This window comes from Toxorhynchites rutilus, chromosome 2, assembly GCF_029784135.1.
Source record: "Toxorhynchites rutilus septentrionalis strain SRP chromosome 2, ASM2978413v1, whole genome shotgun sequence".
In the NCBI taxonomy this organism is placed as follows: Eukaryota; Metazoa; Arthropoda; class Insecta; order Diptera; family Culicidae; genus Toxorhynchites; species Toxorhynchites rutilus.
Genome location: NC_073745.1, coordinates 121,876,209 through 121,891,540, shown reverse-complemented (window position 1 = coordinate 121,891,540; position 15,332 = coordinate 121,876,209). Strand labels below are relative to the sequence as shown.

General features: G+C 38.6%; 1 protein-coding gene, 4 long non-coding RNA genes and 1 pseudogene across 6 annotated transcripts; 4 read left to right on the top strand and 2 right to left on the bottom strand.

Moving 5' to 3' along the window:
- Positions 1 to 3,022: 3,022 nt before the first annotated feature.
- Positions 3,023 to 4,083, bottom strand: LOC129765051 (uncharacterized). The gene is made up of 3 exons (XR_008741340.1): positions 3,960 to 4,083; positions 3,464 to 3,900; positions 3,023 to 3,407 (listed from the first exon to the last, which is right to left on the bottom strand). It is a non-coding gene; the product is annotated as an uncharacterized LOC129765051 (long non-coding RNA).
- Positions 4,084 to 5,095: 1,012 nt separating this feature from the next.
- Positions 5,096 to 6,182, top strand: LOC129765050 (uncharacterized). Its single transcript, XR_008741339.1, has 3 exons — positions 5,096 to 5,211; positions 5,271 to 5,709; positions 5,766 to 6,182. It is a non-coding gene; the product is annotated as an uncharacterized LOC129765050 (long non-coding RNA).
- Positions 6,183 to 6,390: 208 nt separating this feature from the next.
- LOC129767979 (replication factor C subunit 3-like) lies at positions 6,391 to 7,973 on the top strand (annotated as a pseudogene).
- On the bottom strand, positions 7,755 to 8,943 carry LOC129767980 (uncharacterized). The gene is made up of 2 exons (XR_008741609.1): positions 8,790 to 8,943; positions 7,755 to 8,733 (listed from the first exon to the last, which is right to left on the bottom strand). It is a non-coding gene; the product is annotated as an uncharacterized LOC129767980 (long non-coding RNA).
- A 2,749-nt stretch (positions 8,944 to 11,692) lies between these two features.
- On the top strand, positions 11,693 to 13,118 carry LOC129768787 (zinc finger protein SNAI2-like). Of its 2 annotated transcripts, none has more exons than XR_008741739.1 (2): positions 11,693 to 11,961; positions 12,027 to 12,168. XR_008741739.1 is itself a non-coding variant. In XM_055770662.1 (2 exons), the coding sequence occupies exons 1-2, from the start codon at positions 11,928 to 11,930 to the stop codon at positions 13,000 to 13,002; spliced, it is 999 nt and encodes a 332-aa protein (XP_055626637.1). In that variant the 5' UTR covers positions 11,726 to 11,927; the 3' UTR covers positions 13,003 to 13,118. The 2 variants fall into 2 exon arrangements, 1 of the variants encoding a protein (XP_055626637.1); XM_055770662.1 differs by having other exon boundaries at positions 11,726 to 11,950; positions 12,027 to 13,118.
- A 344-nt stretch (positions 13,119 to 13,462) lies between these two features.
- On the top strand, positions 13,463 to 14,778 carry LOC129769199 (uncharacterized). The gene is made up of 3 exons (XR_008741835.1): positions 13,463 to 13,852; positions 13,908 to 14,415; positions 14,479 to 14,778. It is a non-coding gene; the product is annotated as an uncharacterized LOC129769199 (long non-coding RNA).
- The last annotated feature ends 554 nt before the right edge of the window (positions 14,779 to 15,332 follow it).

The following is a 15,332-nucleotide window of genomic DNA, read 5'->3' as shown; positions in this document are numbered from 1 at the left end:
CCCAGTTCGCGCGACATAACACATGGAGGAATTTAATATTTCGACGCATTTAGCCTGCATAATTGAAGCTCTTTTTTAGTTCATAATTTCAGAAAAAAAAATTTGAGAAATCGAAAAAAATCGGTATCTTATATTTGGATAATATACAGGGTGTTATGTAGCCGACCCGGAGTATTTCAGGAATTCATATAGCGAATTCGTTTTTGTCCAGTTTCAACCTCAGTGCCGCACTAACTGCTGTCAAAACGTTTTTTTATTCACTCAGTTTCGCACTAGTTCGCCCCGAAAACTGTTAGTTTCGCACTGAGATGTTTCACGGGTTGGCACTCGGGTTCACCAATACAACTATACTGAACTGTCAAGTTCCGAGTTTTGTTTTGGAAAATCTAAAAATAAAGACTATAAAAATGGAAAACCTGCTGCTTTTGATTTTGTATTATTGGAATCGTAATCCAATTCGGATTCTAATTTTGAAGAGTATATTCGAGCAGACGGCATTAAGCTACGTGTGCTTTTATTGGGAGGCGAAAATAATGATGGATATTCAGGTGGAATAAACCTGCTTTCAAAATCAAAATTATAAACGAAAATTTACTTTAACGTATCAATTATTCATTTTATGTAATGAAATAAGAGTTTTTTTCCGATATCGCCGAAACATATTGAACGAAAACTGTGTCTAATGATGATTTTATATTATAATAGTAATTATTTGTGGAACAAACAGGAAATGCATCGACAAATGGTTAAGTGAGTGTCAGAGCTACATGTGTTAGGTAATCAAACAATATGAAGTAACTTCATTCAAACTTTTCTTTTTTTTACTGCACTTGGCCCTTCTGATCTGATAGAGAATAATTTACCGCCCAAGCACTAATACCGCCACCAGACGTCGACACTGTACATTTTTCGTCGCAAATAAAAAAGAATCAGACTATATAACACACACCAACAAACCACCGCATTCGTGAGACTGAAAACGTTTTTTTTATTACAGAGTCAGTTTGGCACTGACTCAGTTTTAAAAACGAATTCGTTAATAATGATAGATGATTATATTAACGTAGGACTACGTCTTTCATTTCAATACTGGGGTTCAAAGTTTCGAAAACGAAAGCGTTACGTCGGAGCGTCAATACCTCCTAAATAACTGATCGAAATGAAATGATAAACGCTTCATTCGAAAGATAAAATGTCTACGCGTTATATGCTTGTAATATTTTGTAACTTGTTTCAATAGCCTTAAATTTGCTTTCAAAACAGACTATTGAAATCACGCCAATTGGTTACTTGCTCCCTGCAGTCTGCAACTGAAATATAAGGGTGCAACAGGATTGGCGATCTAACATACAAATCTACAACTAGGCGGCGCTGCGGTGAAAGTGATGATGGTTTTCAATTTTGCCATGTGAGCTTATGGAAGGTTTGTAGTTCTATCCATAAATTACAATGTTATAATCATAAAAGATTATTTGATTGCGATGAGTTTGTAAGAAATTTAATTCTGTGCAATTTTATATATAACATGTTATTTATTTACCTCTTTCAGTAATACAAATGTTGACAATGGTTGAATTAAAGAAGGAAATTCGAGAGCACAATCAAACACAAGTAGAAAAATGCACGATTTCTGCATGTGAGAACTACCTTGGAATGTCCGGAAGTAAAATATACGTAATTTGTTTTTTGAGTTTTAGGTTACATTAGCATCATTTTCTTAGTTCAAAAACAAAATCCAGATGTCTCACCGATCGTTTACGTTTTGCGTTAGATCGCCAATAGAGTTTGCGAAAAAAAAAATTAAATATCAGTAAACTTGCGAACATGTCGGGAAATTTGGCATCCTTGCGCTGCTGGAAAACAAATTTCGAAATAATTCGAAGTCGAACGGATTGATGAATGTGCTTAATCAAAGTCGAACGGGTAACAAAATGCATCATTTTGCCAATTTCAAACCCGATCGTGAACCGGAATAGAGGTGATTAAATTACTTGAAACACGTATCTTATTTAACCATTTGTCTATACATTTCCGACATTCTGTCTGAAGTTGTTTTCAAAAACAATTTTCTTATAAGATTTTTTCACCGCTTACAAACAAAGTGTTTTTCATTTAAATAGAATACTAATTTGATACACAGAAGTTTTTTCAAGAATTTTCAATCATAATTTCAAGTTTGAAAACGTATTCATTCTGCCTGAAGGTCAATTATTCACCTCTATTTCGGTTCACGATCTGGTTTGAAATTAGCATAAGCACATTTATCAATCCGTTCGACATCGAATTATTTCGAAATTGTGGAACAAACAGCAGCGTAATACCATGGACAGACATACAACTGTACTAGCGCTGTACGTGTACAGCGTTGTACAGGTACCACGATAGCATGACACACATACTTTGGTTGTACCAAGACGGGTCTATGGTACTAGGTGAGGCCGTTTCGTCACTAAGTGGGTTAGGGGAGCGGTATATGAAAACAGTACGGAAGAAAGCAGAAGGGGAATTATTTCCTTGAAGCGTGAAAGAGACAGACTGATCACGAGCGAGCTTGGACACAAGCGTATTGTGTTTTGTTTACAAACAAAACACAGTAGACTTCCAAGATGGCTGAAGAGTGGTTTTAGCAAGTTGGCCCACCTTAGGATATACTTCTACGCGCCTTGGGTTGTACATTGTACCGCATGTCAGACTGACAATCAGAAGTTTGAATTTATTGCATTGTATTTTCACCAATATTTCAATGAAAAAGGTTCCCACATTCCGTTTTGCCTGCCAAGATCGGGTCGATGAAATGTCAACAATCGACCTCAAATGCTGCCACCTTGCAATCGAGTTATCGACCTTTCACATGCATTCATCGAACAACTTGACACCACTTTTTCGCCAACATGTGCAAGGCGTCGACCTGCTTACAGCGCTGCTTTCAGCACTGCTTGCTGCTTGTTTGTATTGGTTTGTTATTGAAAATGAAAAGGAAATACATTGATCGATTTTAATTATTTTATTGAAAAAAAATAATAAAAATCCATGTATAATAAAAATAAGGTATATAATGGAATCAGTGCATCCGGGTTGTCTGGATTGACGATTCAAATCCGACTGAGTACATTGATGAATACCTCCTTGCCCTTGATGACACAGATATGTGGCTGAGGAGGATTCTTCAATGTGCGTGAAGCACGGGATCTCCGATGGGGAAAATTGCTCGGAATACTATCGATGGCCAGGTCCTGCTGCTGTTACTGTTGATGCTGTTCCCCGGAATAGCACCCTGGACTTAAAGGATACTGCTGCGGGAAAGCTGATGCTGTTGGCTGGCGTGACAGAAGTGGAAATAAGCAATGTGGTGATGAGGGAAATCATCTTTCTCACTCGCCGATTGATTGAGTCGGATGTATTCATAGCTGAAACAAAATAAAATGATTAGTAAGTGAAAAGCAGAAATGAATTCCCTACTCACCAGTTGTATGATCCGGATAAAAATGCGAACATTAAAATATCATGCGATTACGTTCGCTTACCTCGCCTATTTTCATTCTACTATACAACGGAATCAGTGCATTCGGGTTCCTCCGGGTGGTAATTCAGCTGAGCAAGTTGATAAATACCTCCTCGTCGTTGAGTTTTCGTGTCTGAAGAGGATTTTTGAATGTGCGCGAAGCACGGAACCTCTAATGGGGAAAGTTCTTCGCAATACCATACCATGGTCAAATTCTGCTGCTGCTGCTGTTAATGCTGTCCCCCGGCATTGCCAACAGGGGTTGGAGGTTACTGCTGCAGGAAAACGGATGTTGTTGGCTGCTGTGATAGAAGTGGAAATCCGCACTGTGGTGATGGGAGAAATCATCTTTCTCACTTACCGATTGATGGAAGCAAACGAGTCGAATGTATTCATAGCTGATAAGACAAGATAAAATAATTAATAATTGAAAATCCGAAATATATTTCATACTCACCAGTTGTATGATCCATTTGTTTTTGTTTGAGATGACAGTTTAGCGGAGAGGAAAAAAGAACCACCAGTGATGCCATTTAGTTATATAGGTAACAGCGTTACGGTCGTTGTTAGGTCGATGTTTTTTTCGTCGATTGGATTGTGGGTTTTTATTTAGCGTCTAAACTATCGAACACAACAAATATGTTTCCAATCTGAGTTATTAACTCAAGAGAAAGTCAATGAAAAGAATGTATACCAAATGTTTTGATTCGTTTTGTTCATGCTACCCACCACTAATCGTCTATGGCGCTGCGCACAGTACAACTGTAGCCATGTATAGCGGTAAAATAGGTCGGTACAGGTACAGCGATTGTACCGAGTTGCTTGCATGGTTCTAGCGCTGTACATGGTGACAGACATACAATTTTCGAAGTACAACGCAAGTACAGCTGTATGTCTGTCATAAGTATAAGGATGCCAAATTTTCAGACATTTTAACAATTTCACTGATATTTATATTTTTTGGCAAACTCTATCCTGTTGCACCCTTTTATTTCAGTTGCAGACTGCAGGGATGTGATATTACTCTTCTTTATGGCTTGGTTCAGCTTCCTCCGCTAACAACCTCTTTTTTCAGACACTTTTTTGCGATTCTCGCGGATACAAGGGTACTCACAATCCAATCGACGAAAAAAACATCGACCTAACAACGACCGTAACGCTGTTACCTATTCACGATGACGACGATTAGGTATCGACATCTAGATACGGCATTAGTTTGTATGAGGCAAACTATTCTCTATCATATTAGTCGGCCCAAATCAGTTTATATTTGCTAAAATTTGTATGAAATTTTTTTCTTGGCATAATTTTTTCTACTTAAAGTACGTTGTCATGACCCTAATTTGAATTATTTTCTATAGACGTTCAGATATTCTCAAAAAAACTTGTCATTATAATATAAAATTATCTCAAAACATATTTTTTTATGACGTTTTTTCACCACTTGCAGGCAATGATGATTTTCACTTACATAGAGTACTAATTTGATTAATGAAAAATCATGTTCATTCATAATTTTCATTTCAAAAGTGTATTCATTCCTTCTGCAAATCCATACTGTCATGCCTATTCCCCAATATCGTCAACGCGGATAGTTCGTTAGACGAAAATACTGAATAATTAAACAAACCAAATGGCATCACTGGTGGTTCTTTTTTCCACTCCGCTAAACTGTCATCTCAAACAAAAACAAATGGATCATACAACTGGTGAGTATGAAATATATTTCGGCTTTTTAATTATTAAATATTTTATCTTGTCTTATCAGCTATGAATACATTCGACTCGTTTGCTTCCATCAATCGGTAAGTGAGAAAGATGATTTCTCCCATCACCACAGTGCGGATTTCCACTTCTATCACAGCAGCCAACAACATCCGTTTTCCTGCAGCAGTAACCTCCAACCCCTGTTGGCAATGCCGGGGGACAGCATCAACAGCAGCAGCAGCAGAATTTGACCATGGTATGGTATTGCGAAGAACTTTCCCCATTTCCCCATTCCGTGCTTCGCGCACATTCAAAAATCCTCTTCAGACACGAAAACTCAACGACAAGGAGGTATTTTTCAACTTGCTCAGTTGAATTACCACCCCGGAGGAACCCGAATGCACTGATTCCGTAGTATAGTAGAATGAAAATAGGCGAGGTAAGCGAACGTAATCGCATGAAATTTTAATGTTCGCATTTTTATCCGGATCATACAACTGGTGAGTAGGGAATTCATTTCTGCTTTTCACTTACTAATCATTTTATTCTGTTTCAGCTATGAATACATCCGACTCAATCAATCGGCGAGTGAGAAAGATGATTTCCCTCATCACCACATTGCTTATTTCCTCTTCTGTCACACCAGCCAACAGCATCAGCTTTCCCGCAGCAGTATCCTTTAAGTCCAGGGTGCTATTCCGGGGAACAGCATCAACAGCAACAGCAGCAGGACCTGGCCATCGATAGTATTTCGAGCAATTTTCCCCATCGGAGATCCCGTGCTTCACGCACATTGAAGAATCCTCCTCAGCCACATATCTGTGTCATCAAGGGCAAGGAGGTATTCATCAATGTACTCAGTCGGATTTGAATCGTCAATCCAGACAACCCGGATGCACCGATTCCATTATATACCTTATTTTTATTATACATGGTTTTTTATTATTTTTTTTAATAAAATGATTAAAATCGATCAATGTATTTCCTTTTCATTTTCAATAACAAACCAATACAAACAAGCAGCAAGCAGTGCTGGAAGCAGCGCTGCAAGCATGTCGACGCCTTGCACATGTTGGCGAAAAAGTGGCGTCAAGTTGTTCGATGAATGCATATGAAAGGTCGATAACTCGATTGCAAGGTGGCAGCATTTGAGGTCGATTGTTGACATTTCATCGACCCGATCTTGGCAGGCAAAACTGAATGTGGGTAGCTGGCAGATATTTATGCACATCAACATTTCAAATTTTCGTCGAAAACTCATCTGGCATCTCTGGAGGTGATGACATTTACTCTTGTGAGGTTTTAGAGCATTGTTTATATTTTGGGCGCTATGTTTCATCTGTGTATAAAAAGATCAATTTGAAAACCATACTCGTGAACAGGAATATTTTTGTGTACTTTATACAGTACAATGACTCTCAGGGTAAACTGCTACCGACCGCGTGAGCTGTCCAAACTGAACTATCACAATACGCAAGCTACGCATCTAATTAATCTCTGCTCCCAGGGTTACTTCCCGCATCTCCTGTTTTGCGATCTTTCCGGTGCCGGTAAGAAAACCCGCATCATTTGTCTGCTGTGGGAACTTTATCGACCTGGCGTGGAACGGCAACGCATTGAAATAGTGAATTCCACAACAGCCTCGAACCAGAAGATAGAAATCATGACCGTCAGCAGTAAATACCACATCGAGGTGAATCCATCAGATGCCGGGATCTATGACGGTTGTGACGGATTTGATCAAATAAATTGCTCAGGTACAGCAGATTGATCCCAGCGGACAGAGGGAATTTAAGACGATCGTCTTGTCCGAGGTGAAAGAGCTGACAAAGATGCCCAGCATGCGCTGAGAAGAACCATGGGAAAGTATGTGTCTATGTGCATATTGATTCTGTGCGTAAATTCTTCTTCGTGGGTAATAACCGCGGTTAAAAGTCGCTGCTTGGGAATCAGAGTGCCGGTACCATCTGAGGAGGAAATTCTTAAAATTTTAAATGTAAGATTGTCATTTGTTTGTTTCTTGAGTGTAACAGTATATATGAATTTCAGCACATCGGGAAGAAAGAAAGTTTACAAATTCATTCGGAGCTAGCGAAAATAATTACCACCAAGTCCGAGCGCAATTTGCAACGTGCTTCCCTCATGCCTATAGCTTGCAAGGTACAACAATATCCGTTCAAGGTGAACGAAGAGATGTCGAAAACCATGTATTCCTCCGAGAAACCAGCAATCAGATTGTCCTCAAAGTCCACAGAAACTGGAAGCGGCGAGGGAACGGCTATACGAGCTGCTAACCCAAGGCATCCCATCGAATGTTATATTCCGTTAATTAGTACAGAATCTGGTTGAAAATTGCGATGAGTCTGAAGGCGCAAACGTTGAACTTTGCTTGGCAGGATGGACACCTGATGCAAACATATATTCCATTTGGAAGCTTTCGTGGTGCAGTTTATGGCACTTTATAAGTAGTTTCTCAACCAAGCCTCCTCAATATAAATGGATGATTTTTCAGCAATTTTCTTTCGTTTTATGAAAAAATCATATATTTTGTGTTCATCTCATGTTTATTCACTACGCTACACGTTAACAGCTACACGTTCTGGTAATATTTAACTTTAAATAAAGGAACCTCGTCATTTTGATTTCGAACCATTAAAGAATCGCTGGCAGCGTAATGTTTTCAAGATTTGTCTTCATCATCGGGAAATTCCGGTAAATTGCCACTCTTCAGGCTTGTCAACCTGACCGCATTTGGCACGTCTGAGATGCTGTGGCCAACAACTCGTATGTAGGCAATTCATTCGCTTAATGTCATGAGATTCTAAATGGTTTCCTCGAATAAGGAATATTTTTCCTTCAAAACCTTGTACACCCTGTGGATGTGAACCACACCCTGTCGGTTTTTTGTAGTCAGGAAGCGATTATTCGGACATTCAACAAAAAAATGATCCATTAACGAAACCTTCATCGGTAAATACGTTTACAAAACGACGTTTCTCCAAATGGTAAACCATCACATCCGCGTCGTTGCTGTGTGGTGTTTAGAATCTGATGACTAACCTCCTGCGACCGCTTACAGCACTAAAATTCGATGAGAAAAATTATTAATCAGAATATATATCATTTTACATGGCAATTTTCTGCAGAAACTATAACTTCAATAACCATTTGCCGTTCTTTTTTGTTTTGGTTTCACAGTTGTCTGACTATTTTCATTTCAACTAATCGGGAAAAAAGAAAGTTTACACATTTCTTCGGAGCTAGCGAAAATAAGTACCGCCATGTCCGAGAGCGATTCGCGACGCACTATCCTCATGCTGGAAGCTTGCAAGGTACAACAGCATCCGTTCACGGTGAACCAACAGGTGCCGGAAATCGATTGGCAACTATTCCTCAGAGAAACCGCCAATCAGATTGACCTCGAGCAAAGTCCATAGAAGCTGGAAGCTGTGAGAGAACAGCTATACGAGTTGTTATCACAAGGCGTCCCATCGGATGTTATATTCGGTCGATTGGTACATAATCTGGGCAAAAATTCTAAATTTGAAATCGAAATCTATATTATTTTAACTTGGTTTACCTTTTATTCCAACATATTCCAATGCGCAAACAATTATTTTCTGCAGAAACTATAACTTCCATAACCATTTGCCGTTTTTGTTTTTGTTTTGGTTTCACAGTTGTCTGACTGCTGCGATGAAAGTTCGATATTCGATATTCACCGCCCTTTAGGATTTGAGACGAACGGGTTGAATGCAAAATATTCAAACTCGATCGGATTGTGAAATCCAATCAATCCAATCGCCGATCGTGAACCGGAATGAGGGTGTACATATTTTTTCCAAAACCCCATCAATATGGGTTTTTCCAAAACCCTATCAAGATGGGTATCAACCTTTCTGAATTTATGTTGTTCATAATGTAGTTTGTTCTACAAGTCAAGTCCATTCATTTGATACATATATCCCAATTATCATTTTTATCTAATGTGAAATTAAGCATTTTCTAGCGGCGGCCAAGATGCATTTCTCAAGTTAATGGAATACGTAGTATTATAATGATAGCAGAGATGAAAGTGTGTTCCAAATTTCAATTCAATTAGTGAAAAGGAACGGGGTCAAATTTTTATTAATGTGGGACAACCCTACAGACATATAAACAGTTCAAGTTGAATGAATCGGTTTGAAAAGTTATTGACTATTTTGTTGCAGCGCCCATCTTGGATTTGAATTTTCCATAAATAGCTGTGATCTACTGGTCAAGTACCCTCATTTGATACTCATTTTGATGGGGTTTGTTTCGAGTAAATATGTAATCCACCATTTTGGATTTGTATTTTCATAAATAACTTTGTCTACTAGGTAAGCCCTTTCATTTGATACCCATATTGATGGGGTTTTGAGAAAATATGTAATCCTCCATTTTGTGGTGGCGGCCATTTTGGATTTGCATTCCTCATGTATAACTGTATTCTACTAGTTTTTCTTCTTCAATGGCACTAACGTTCCTAGATGAACAAGATGAACGGCTTCTCAACGTAGTATTACTTGCGTCATTTTTACTAGTACTCAGTTGAGATTTCTATGCCAAATAACACGCCTTGAATGCATCTGAGTGGCAAGCTCTAGAATACGCGTGACCACAGTGCAAGTCGGAGCAAATTTCTTTGACGAAAAATTCCCCCGACCAGAACGGGAGTCGAATCCGAACCCCCGGCATGATAGTGTGGGATGCTAACCACTCGGCCACGGGAGCACATATTCTACTAGTTAAGTTTATTTATTCGATACCCATATTGACGGGGTTTAAAGAAAATATGTAATCCGCCATTTTGTGTTGGCGGCCATCTTGGATTTACATTGTTCATAAATAACTGTTCTACTAGTCAATCCCTTTCATTTGATACCCATATTGATGGTGTTTTGAGAAAATATGTAATCCACCATTTTGTGTTGGTGGCCATCTTGGATTTATATTTTTCATAAAAAACTGTGTTCTACTAGTCAATCCCTTTCATTTGATACCCATATTGATGGAGTTTGGGAAAAACCCATATTGATGGGGTTTTGAGAAAATGTGAAATCCGCCATTTTGTGGTGGATCATGAATAACTGTGTTCTACTAGTCAAGCTCTTCCATTTGATACCCACATTGAAGGAGTTTGGGAAAATACGTAATCCGCCATTTTGTAGCGGCCGCCATCTTGGAGTTTTAAAATCATGGAATACGCAGTTTTATAATGACTGCAGAGATAAAGGTGTGTTCCAAATTTCAGATCAATCGGTCAACAGGAAGGGGTTCAAATTTCTATCGATGTGGTAAAGCGCTACAGACAAACATGTTACGAACATACAAACCTACAAACATACAAACATACAAATTACAGGGCAAGCTAAATAAAACCGTTTAAAAACAGTTCCTATCGGTGCCTTATGAGAAAAACCTGTATTCTTACCGTACAGAATCTGCCACGGAAAAACCGAAAAAAAACTTTTACGGATAAATCTGTACATTTGCCAACACTGGATGGTTCGACGGTACAAGAAACCAAAGTACGTAGAATAAGAAGGTAGTCTACTCTCTGCTTTGTTCAAGAAGTGGTAGACAAAGAAAAAAAGAAAGAAATAGTAATAAACCTTCGTTCGAATCCATATAAATTAATTTTTTTTTAAATTTTTTAAATTATAGTCCAAGAACTGTTTCAAAATATGTTTCGAAATGATGAAATAGTAGTTTACTTAATTATTTTAAAATTTCAAATAGTAAAATTACCTGTACTATAAAAATAATGCACGACCGATAAACAAATGTGTGGAAAGGTTATATCGAAGCAGTGTCGTTCCTGTTCTCGATCCAAGGAGCGAATGCATGGGATAGCTGAAAGCAATTCCGATTGGCGATCTAACGTACAAATCTACACCTAGGCGGCGCTGCGGTGAAAGTGATGATGGTTTTAAATTTTGCCATGTGAGCTTATGGAAGGTTTGTAATTCTTTCCATAAATTACAATGTTATAATCATAATAGATTATTTGATTGCGATGAGTTTGGAAGAAATTTAATTCTGTGCAATTTTATATATAACATGTTATTTATTTACCTCTTTCAGCAGTGAAAACTATAAAAATGTTGACAATGGTTGAATTAAAGAAGGAAATTCGAGAGCACAAACAAACACAAGTAGAAAAATGCACGATTCGTGCAAGTGAGAACTACCTTGGAAAGCCCTGAAGTAAAATATACGTGATTTGTTTTTGAGTTTTAGGTTACATTAGCATCATTTTCTTAGTTCAAAAACAAAATCCAGATGTCTCACCGATCGTTTACGTTTTACGTTAGATCGCCAATTAGTTTATCGCATTCGAAATTATTCTGTTCCAGCTGAAAGTGCATTTCATATGATTGTTTCACCTGGTATATATAGAGGCGCCTTGAGTATAACGTTCGCCATTGTTGCGTTTTCTATAAACCGAAGCTGTCGATCATTAGCAAGTGTCTCATCCCCCGATTGAACAGACCTATCGCAAAAAATGACAGCACGAGAAATTGGGAAGTTGCTGCTTCTGGATGGAAACCCAAGCTAGTGTTTACAAAAGATTTTTCATCTGAGTGTGTTAACGAAAACAAAATAAATCAATATAAATTTTCAATTTATTAGTTTTCAACTGGCCAAGGAACATATTTATGCGATACCGTATAGTTCCAATAGTCCCATCGGTATGAATAACAGTGTGTGTGACGTGTAAGTTACCTGTACGCAATGTAGTATCACAAGATCCCAAACGAATTGTGCTATCTATTTGTTTTTGCAATTTTAGACCTAATAACAATCCTGCTACATACTGCCGGTTGTGCTTTTCGCAGACTAAGGTAGTACCAATTTTCCCGCTAGGAAGCAACCACAATCAAAAGTTGATCAATCAGGTGTATCAATGGACCGGCGTGCAGATTAACTATCAAGAAGATTTCACTTGCGCAATCTGTTGGAGATGTACACTAGCCTTGGAGGAATTTCAGCGCTTTTGTGATCGTTGCAGGAAAAACGATTGGATTATCAAACAAAAGCGTTCAGATTCTGTTCGATTGATACAGAAAACTGAACAGCAGGATAATACACACCAGATGGACGACAGACGTTTCGGCTATATGTATCCGCTAATGCAGCCTGCCTTAGGATACGAATTTCGACTTGCTAACGATCCACGTGAAAGGGTACCACCAGACCACTCAAGATCACAAGGTCGCACAAATCATGATGCACAGCCTTCCAGCAGCAATGTGACTAAAACAGAGTCCAGAATAGATATTGATACTGAGTTCAAACACGTACTTCCAGTCGAGAGACTTCCGGAAGAGCTTGTCAACATGCTAGACCTGCCAGCCACTTCTTCGAAACGACCTGCGCAGAATGACGGCAGCGGAGGAGCCGTCAAACAACGAAGTAGTCAGTATCAGAAGATCGTGGAGTCGGGCGGTGTAAAATGTCCGATATGTAAAAAGCCGTACACTACGGATAAAAATTTAAAGAAACACCTTCGTCTGCATACCCTCTCGCTGCCATTTACATGCGCTGATTGTGGTGCAAAATTCTCCGAGCGCAGAGACTACCAGAAACACCACGAGCGGTACCACGGACCGAACGCAACCGCCTCTGTATCGGAAATTTTTCATTGTGAGTTTTGTTCGCGCGTATTCACCCGACAGCGCGATTTGACGAAGCATTTGCGCCTGTTTCACGATCCCCCCGAGAACCCCAAGTGGGAAGATACGACAGTTGATCAGAAAAATGTCTAGGAAGTCGCTGATGAAGATTCTGAAGAACATTGAGTGCAAAAATTATGTATGTAGGCGAAAAATCCGTACAATTAATTGTGTAATAATAAATCAACATTTTCGAATGATCCAAGTTGTCCGACGAAGTGTTCCTTGATTTGCAATATATCGATAATTTAAGTATATTTTAGTGATATACTCGGTTCACACTTTCCACGGGGAATAGGGTAGATAGGGGCAATATGACCAGGCGGGGCGAAATGGGCCACCGTTCGTTTGGGCTTGTTATTGAACCAATAACACTTATTTGCCAACAATTGTGTTAGAAATACTCTTATTAAGTATCTCCGTGAAAACCGTATTCAAATTCAATTGTTGTATAAAGATATTGAGAGAAATATCACACTGACTGATTATCACGAAAAACATAAAAAACAGTCATCAAAATAAGCTCTGTACGCTCCATGCTGAAATTTATGACTGCTCTTTATATCAATTCGTACTGGTATTATTTCTGAACATTTTCACTGATTGCTTTGCCGTTTCATGTAAAAGAACGTTTCATTTTTATTGAGCGTAAATGTACGGGGCGGAATGGGCATACTTGCTTGGGGCATTATGACCAGGTATTTTTTCAACATAAACTGTAAAAACAGTTGTCAAAAATTGTAAACATAGTTAGAAATAGTTAGATGTGGAATCATGGTGCGGAATTATATCAGAACATCTGATTGTAAAAAATGGAATTGAACGCGGCCACCGATGCAGCGAAGAGAAGTACGACAGTGTGGCAAGCATCCTTATGGCGGGTTTACATTAGGGAGATCTATAGCTATAGATGGATTTATTCACGTGAAATAGGTGTAAACGGGTGAGAATAAATATGATACACTTATTCGAGGTATATATAACTTGAATAAATTCAGCATATGTAAACGAGAAACTTGTGAATTTCTCACTGGTGAGAAATCACTAAAGTTGGATGCAGTTCTACTTCAGGTGAATAAATTCACCGAAGATATGAATATATTCATTATAGAAGTTCACGCTAGTGTAAACGGTTGATGCGATTTCTATAAAGCTCATCATATTTCTTCATATGAATATATCACTAGTCTAAACCCACCCTTAGTGCATTGTGTCCCGCGAGAAACACTTAAACGTTATCTACGTTGTGCAGACCCTTTGCTGCTCCATATTTCTCACTCTTTCAATAATCAAAAGCAATTAGCCGGAATAGATTGGCTGGCTGGTTTTCGAAAGTGTCACCCACAAATCTCACATCGGACACCAGAAGCAACATCCGCCGCTAGGATTAAATGATTCAATCGCGTTGCAGTCGGGAAATTCTACGTTTTACTGGAGGACGTACAGCAGAAATACAACACTCCACCAGAAAGGCAATTCAACGCCGATAAAACATCAGTGATTCCAGTAACTATCTTTGTTTCCATAGGAGCAGCAAGTAAACTAAAAGTTATTATCTTTATTCAACAGGAGCAGACCGAAAATTCCAAAATCCTAGCAATGCGGAGAAAAAGGCAGATGAGCGCAGGGTGCTGAGCAAGGAATAACCATTATAGAATATTCCACAGGACACCTTATGTTACTACTGTGGGACACAATTCAGTTCCTCTACTGGTGGCGATAAACGGAAACAATGCTATAGATGCTCAGATATTCTCTGTTCCTGATTTGAGCAACGTAAACTTGTAGTCCAATCACTTTGATCACATTGTTATTTTTTGTACATGCAAACTGAATGGAATCCAATGAAATACACGTAATAGTTGCAAAATAGAATAAGGTTTCGTTTTATGAACTTGTTACGTTATTCCTCTACGAAAACATGCTTAAAATATTGAATCAATAAACATGGTTATATTGCCCCGCATGGTGGCCCATTTTGCCGTAGTGCCGTAGTGTTTACGATCGATGGAAATGGAACATCTTTTTAAAAGTGTAATTTTTCCACATAAATCTTTTGTAAAACGTATTCATACAATCTACATCGATCAATAAGGTTTCAAATCGTGAGGTTTTAATATGTAGCATAATTTATAGATGTTCCAACATGATTTAGGACGTTTCGTTCTTAGGGGGACCATATTGCCCCTATCTACCCTACGTACCGTGAAAAACGAGAATCACAGTGTATACATTCTGGAAAAAAAAGAGAAACCGTGTAAAAGATCTGCAAAATAAGAATCTGGTTTATGCTTTTAGGAAAGACAATCGCCCTTTTTTTGTTATCCGATCGAATCAGAATCGGAGTAGAATCAGGGGAGCAGTTCAGGTCGGAAATTGGTAGGTTCAGCGCCCATCTGCGTACTAACGAAAGTGGCCTAAGA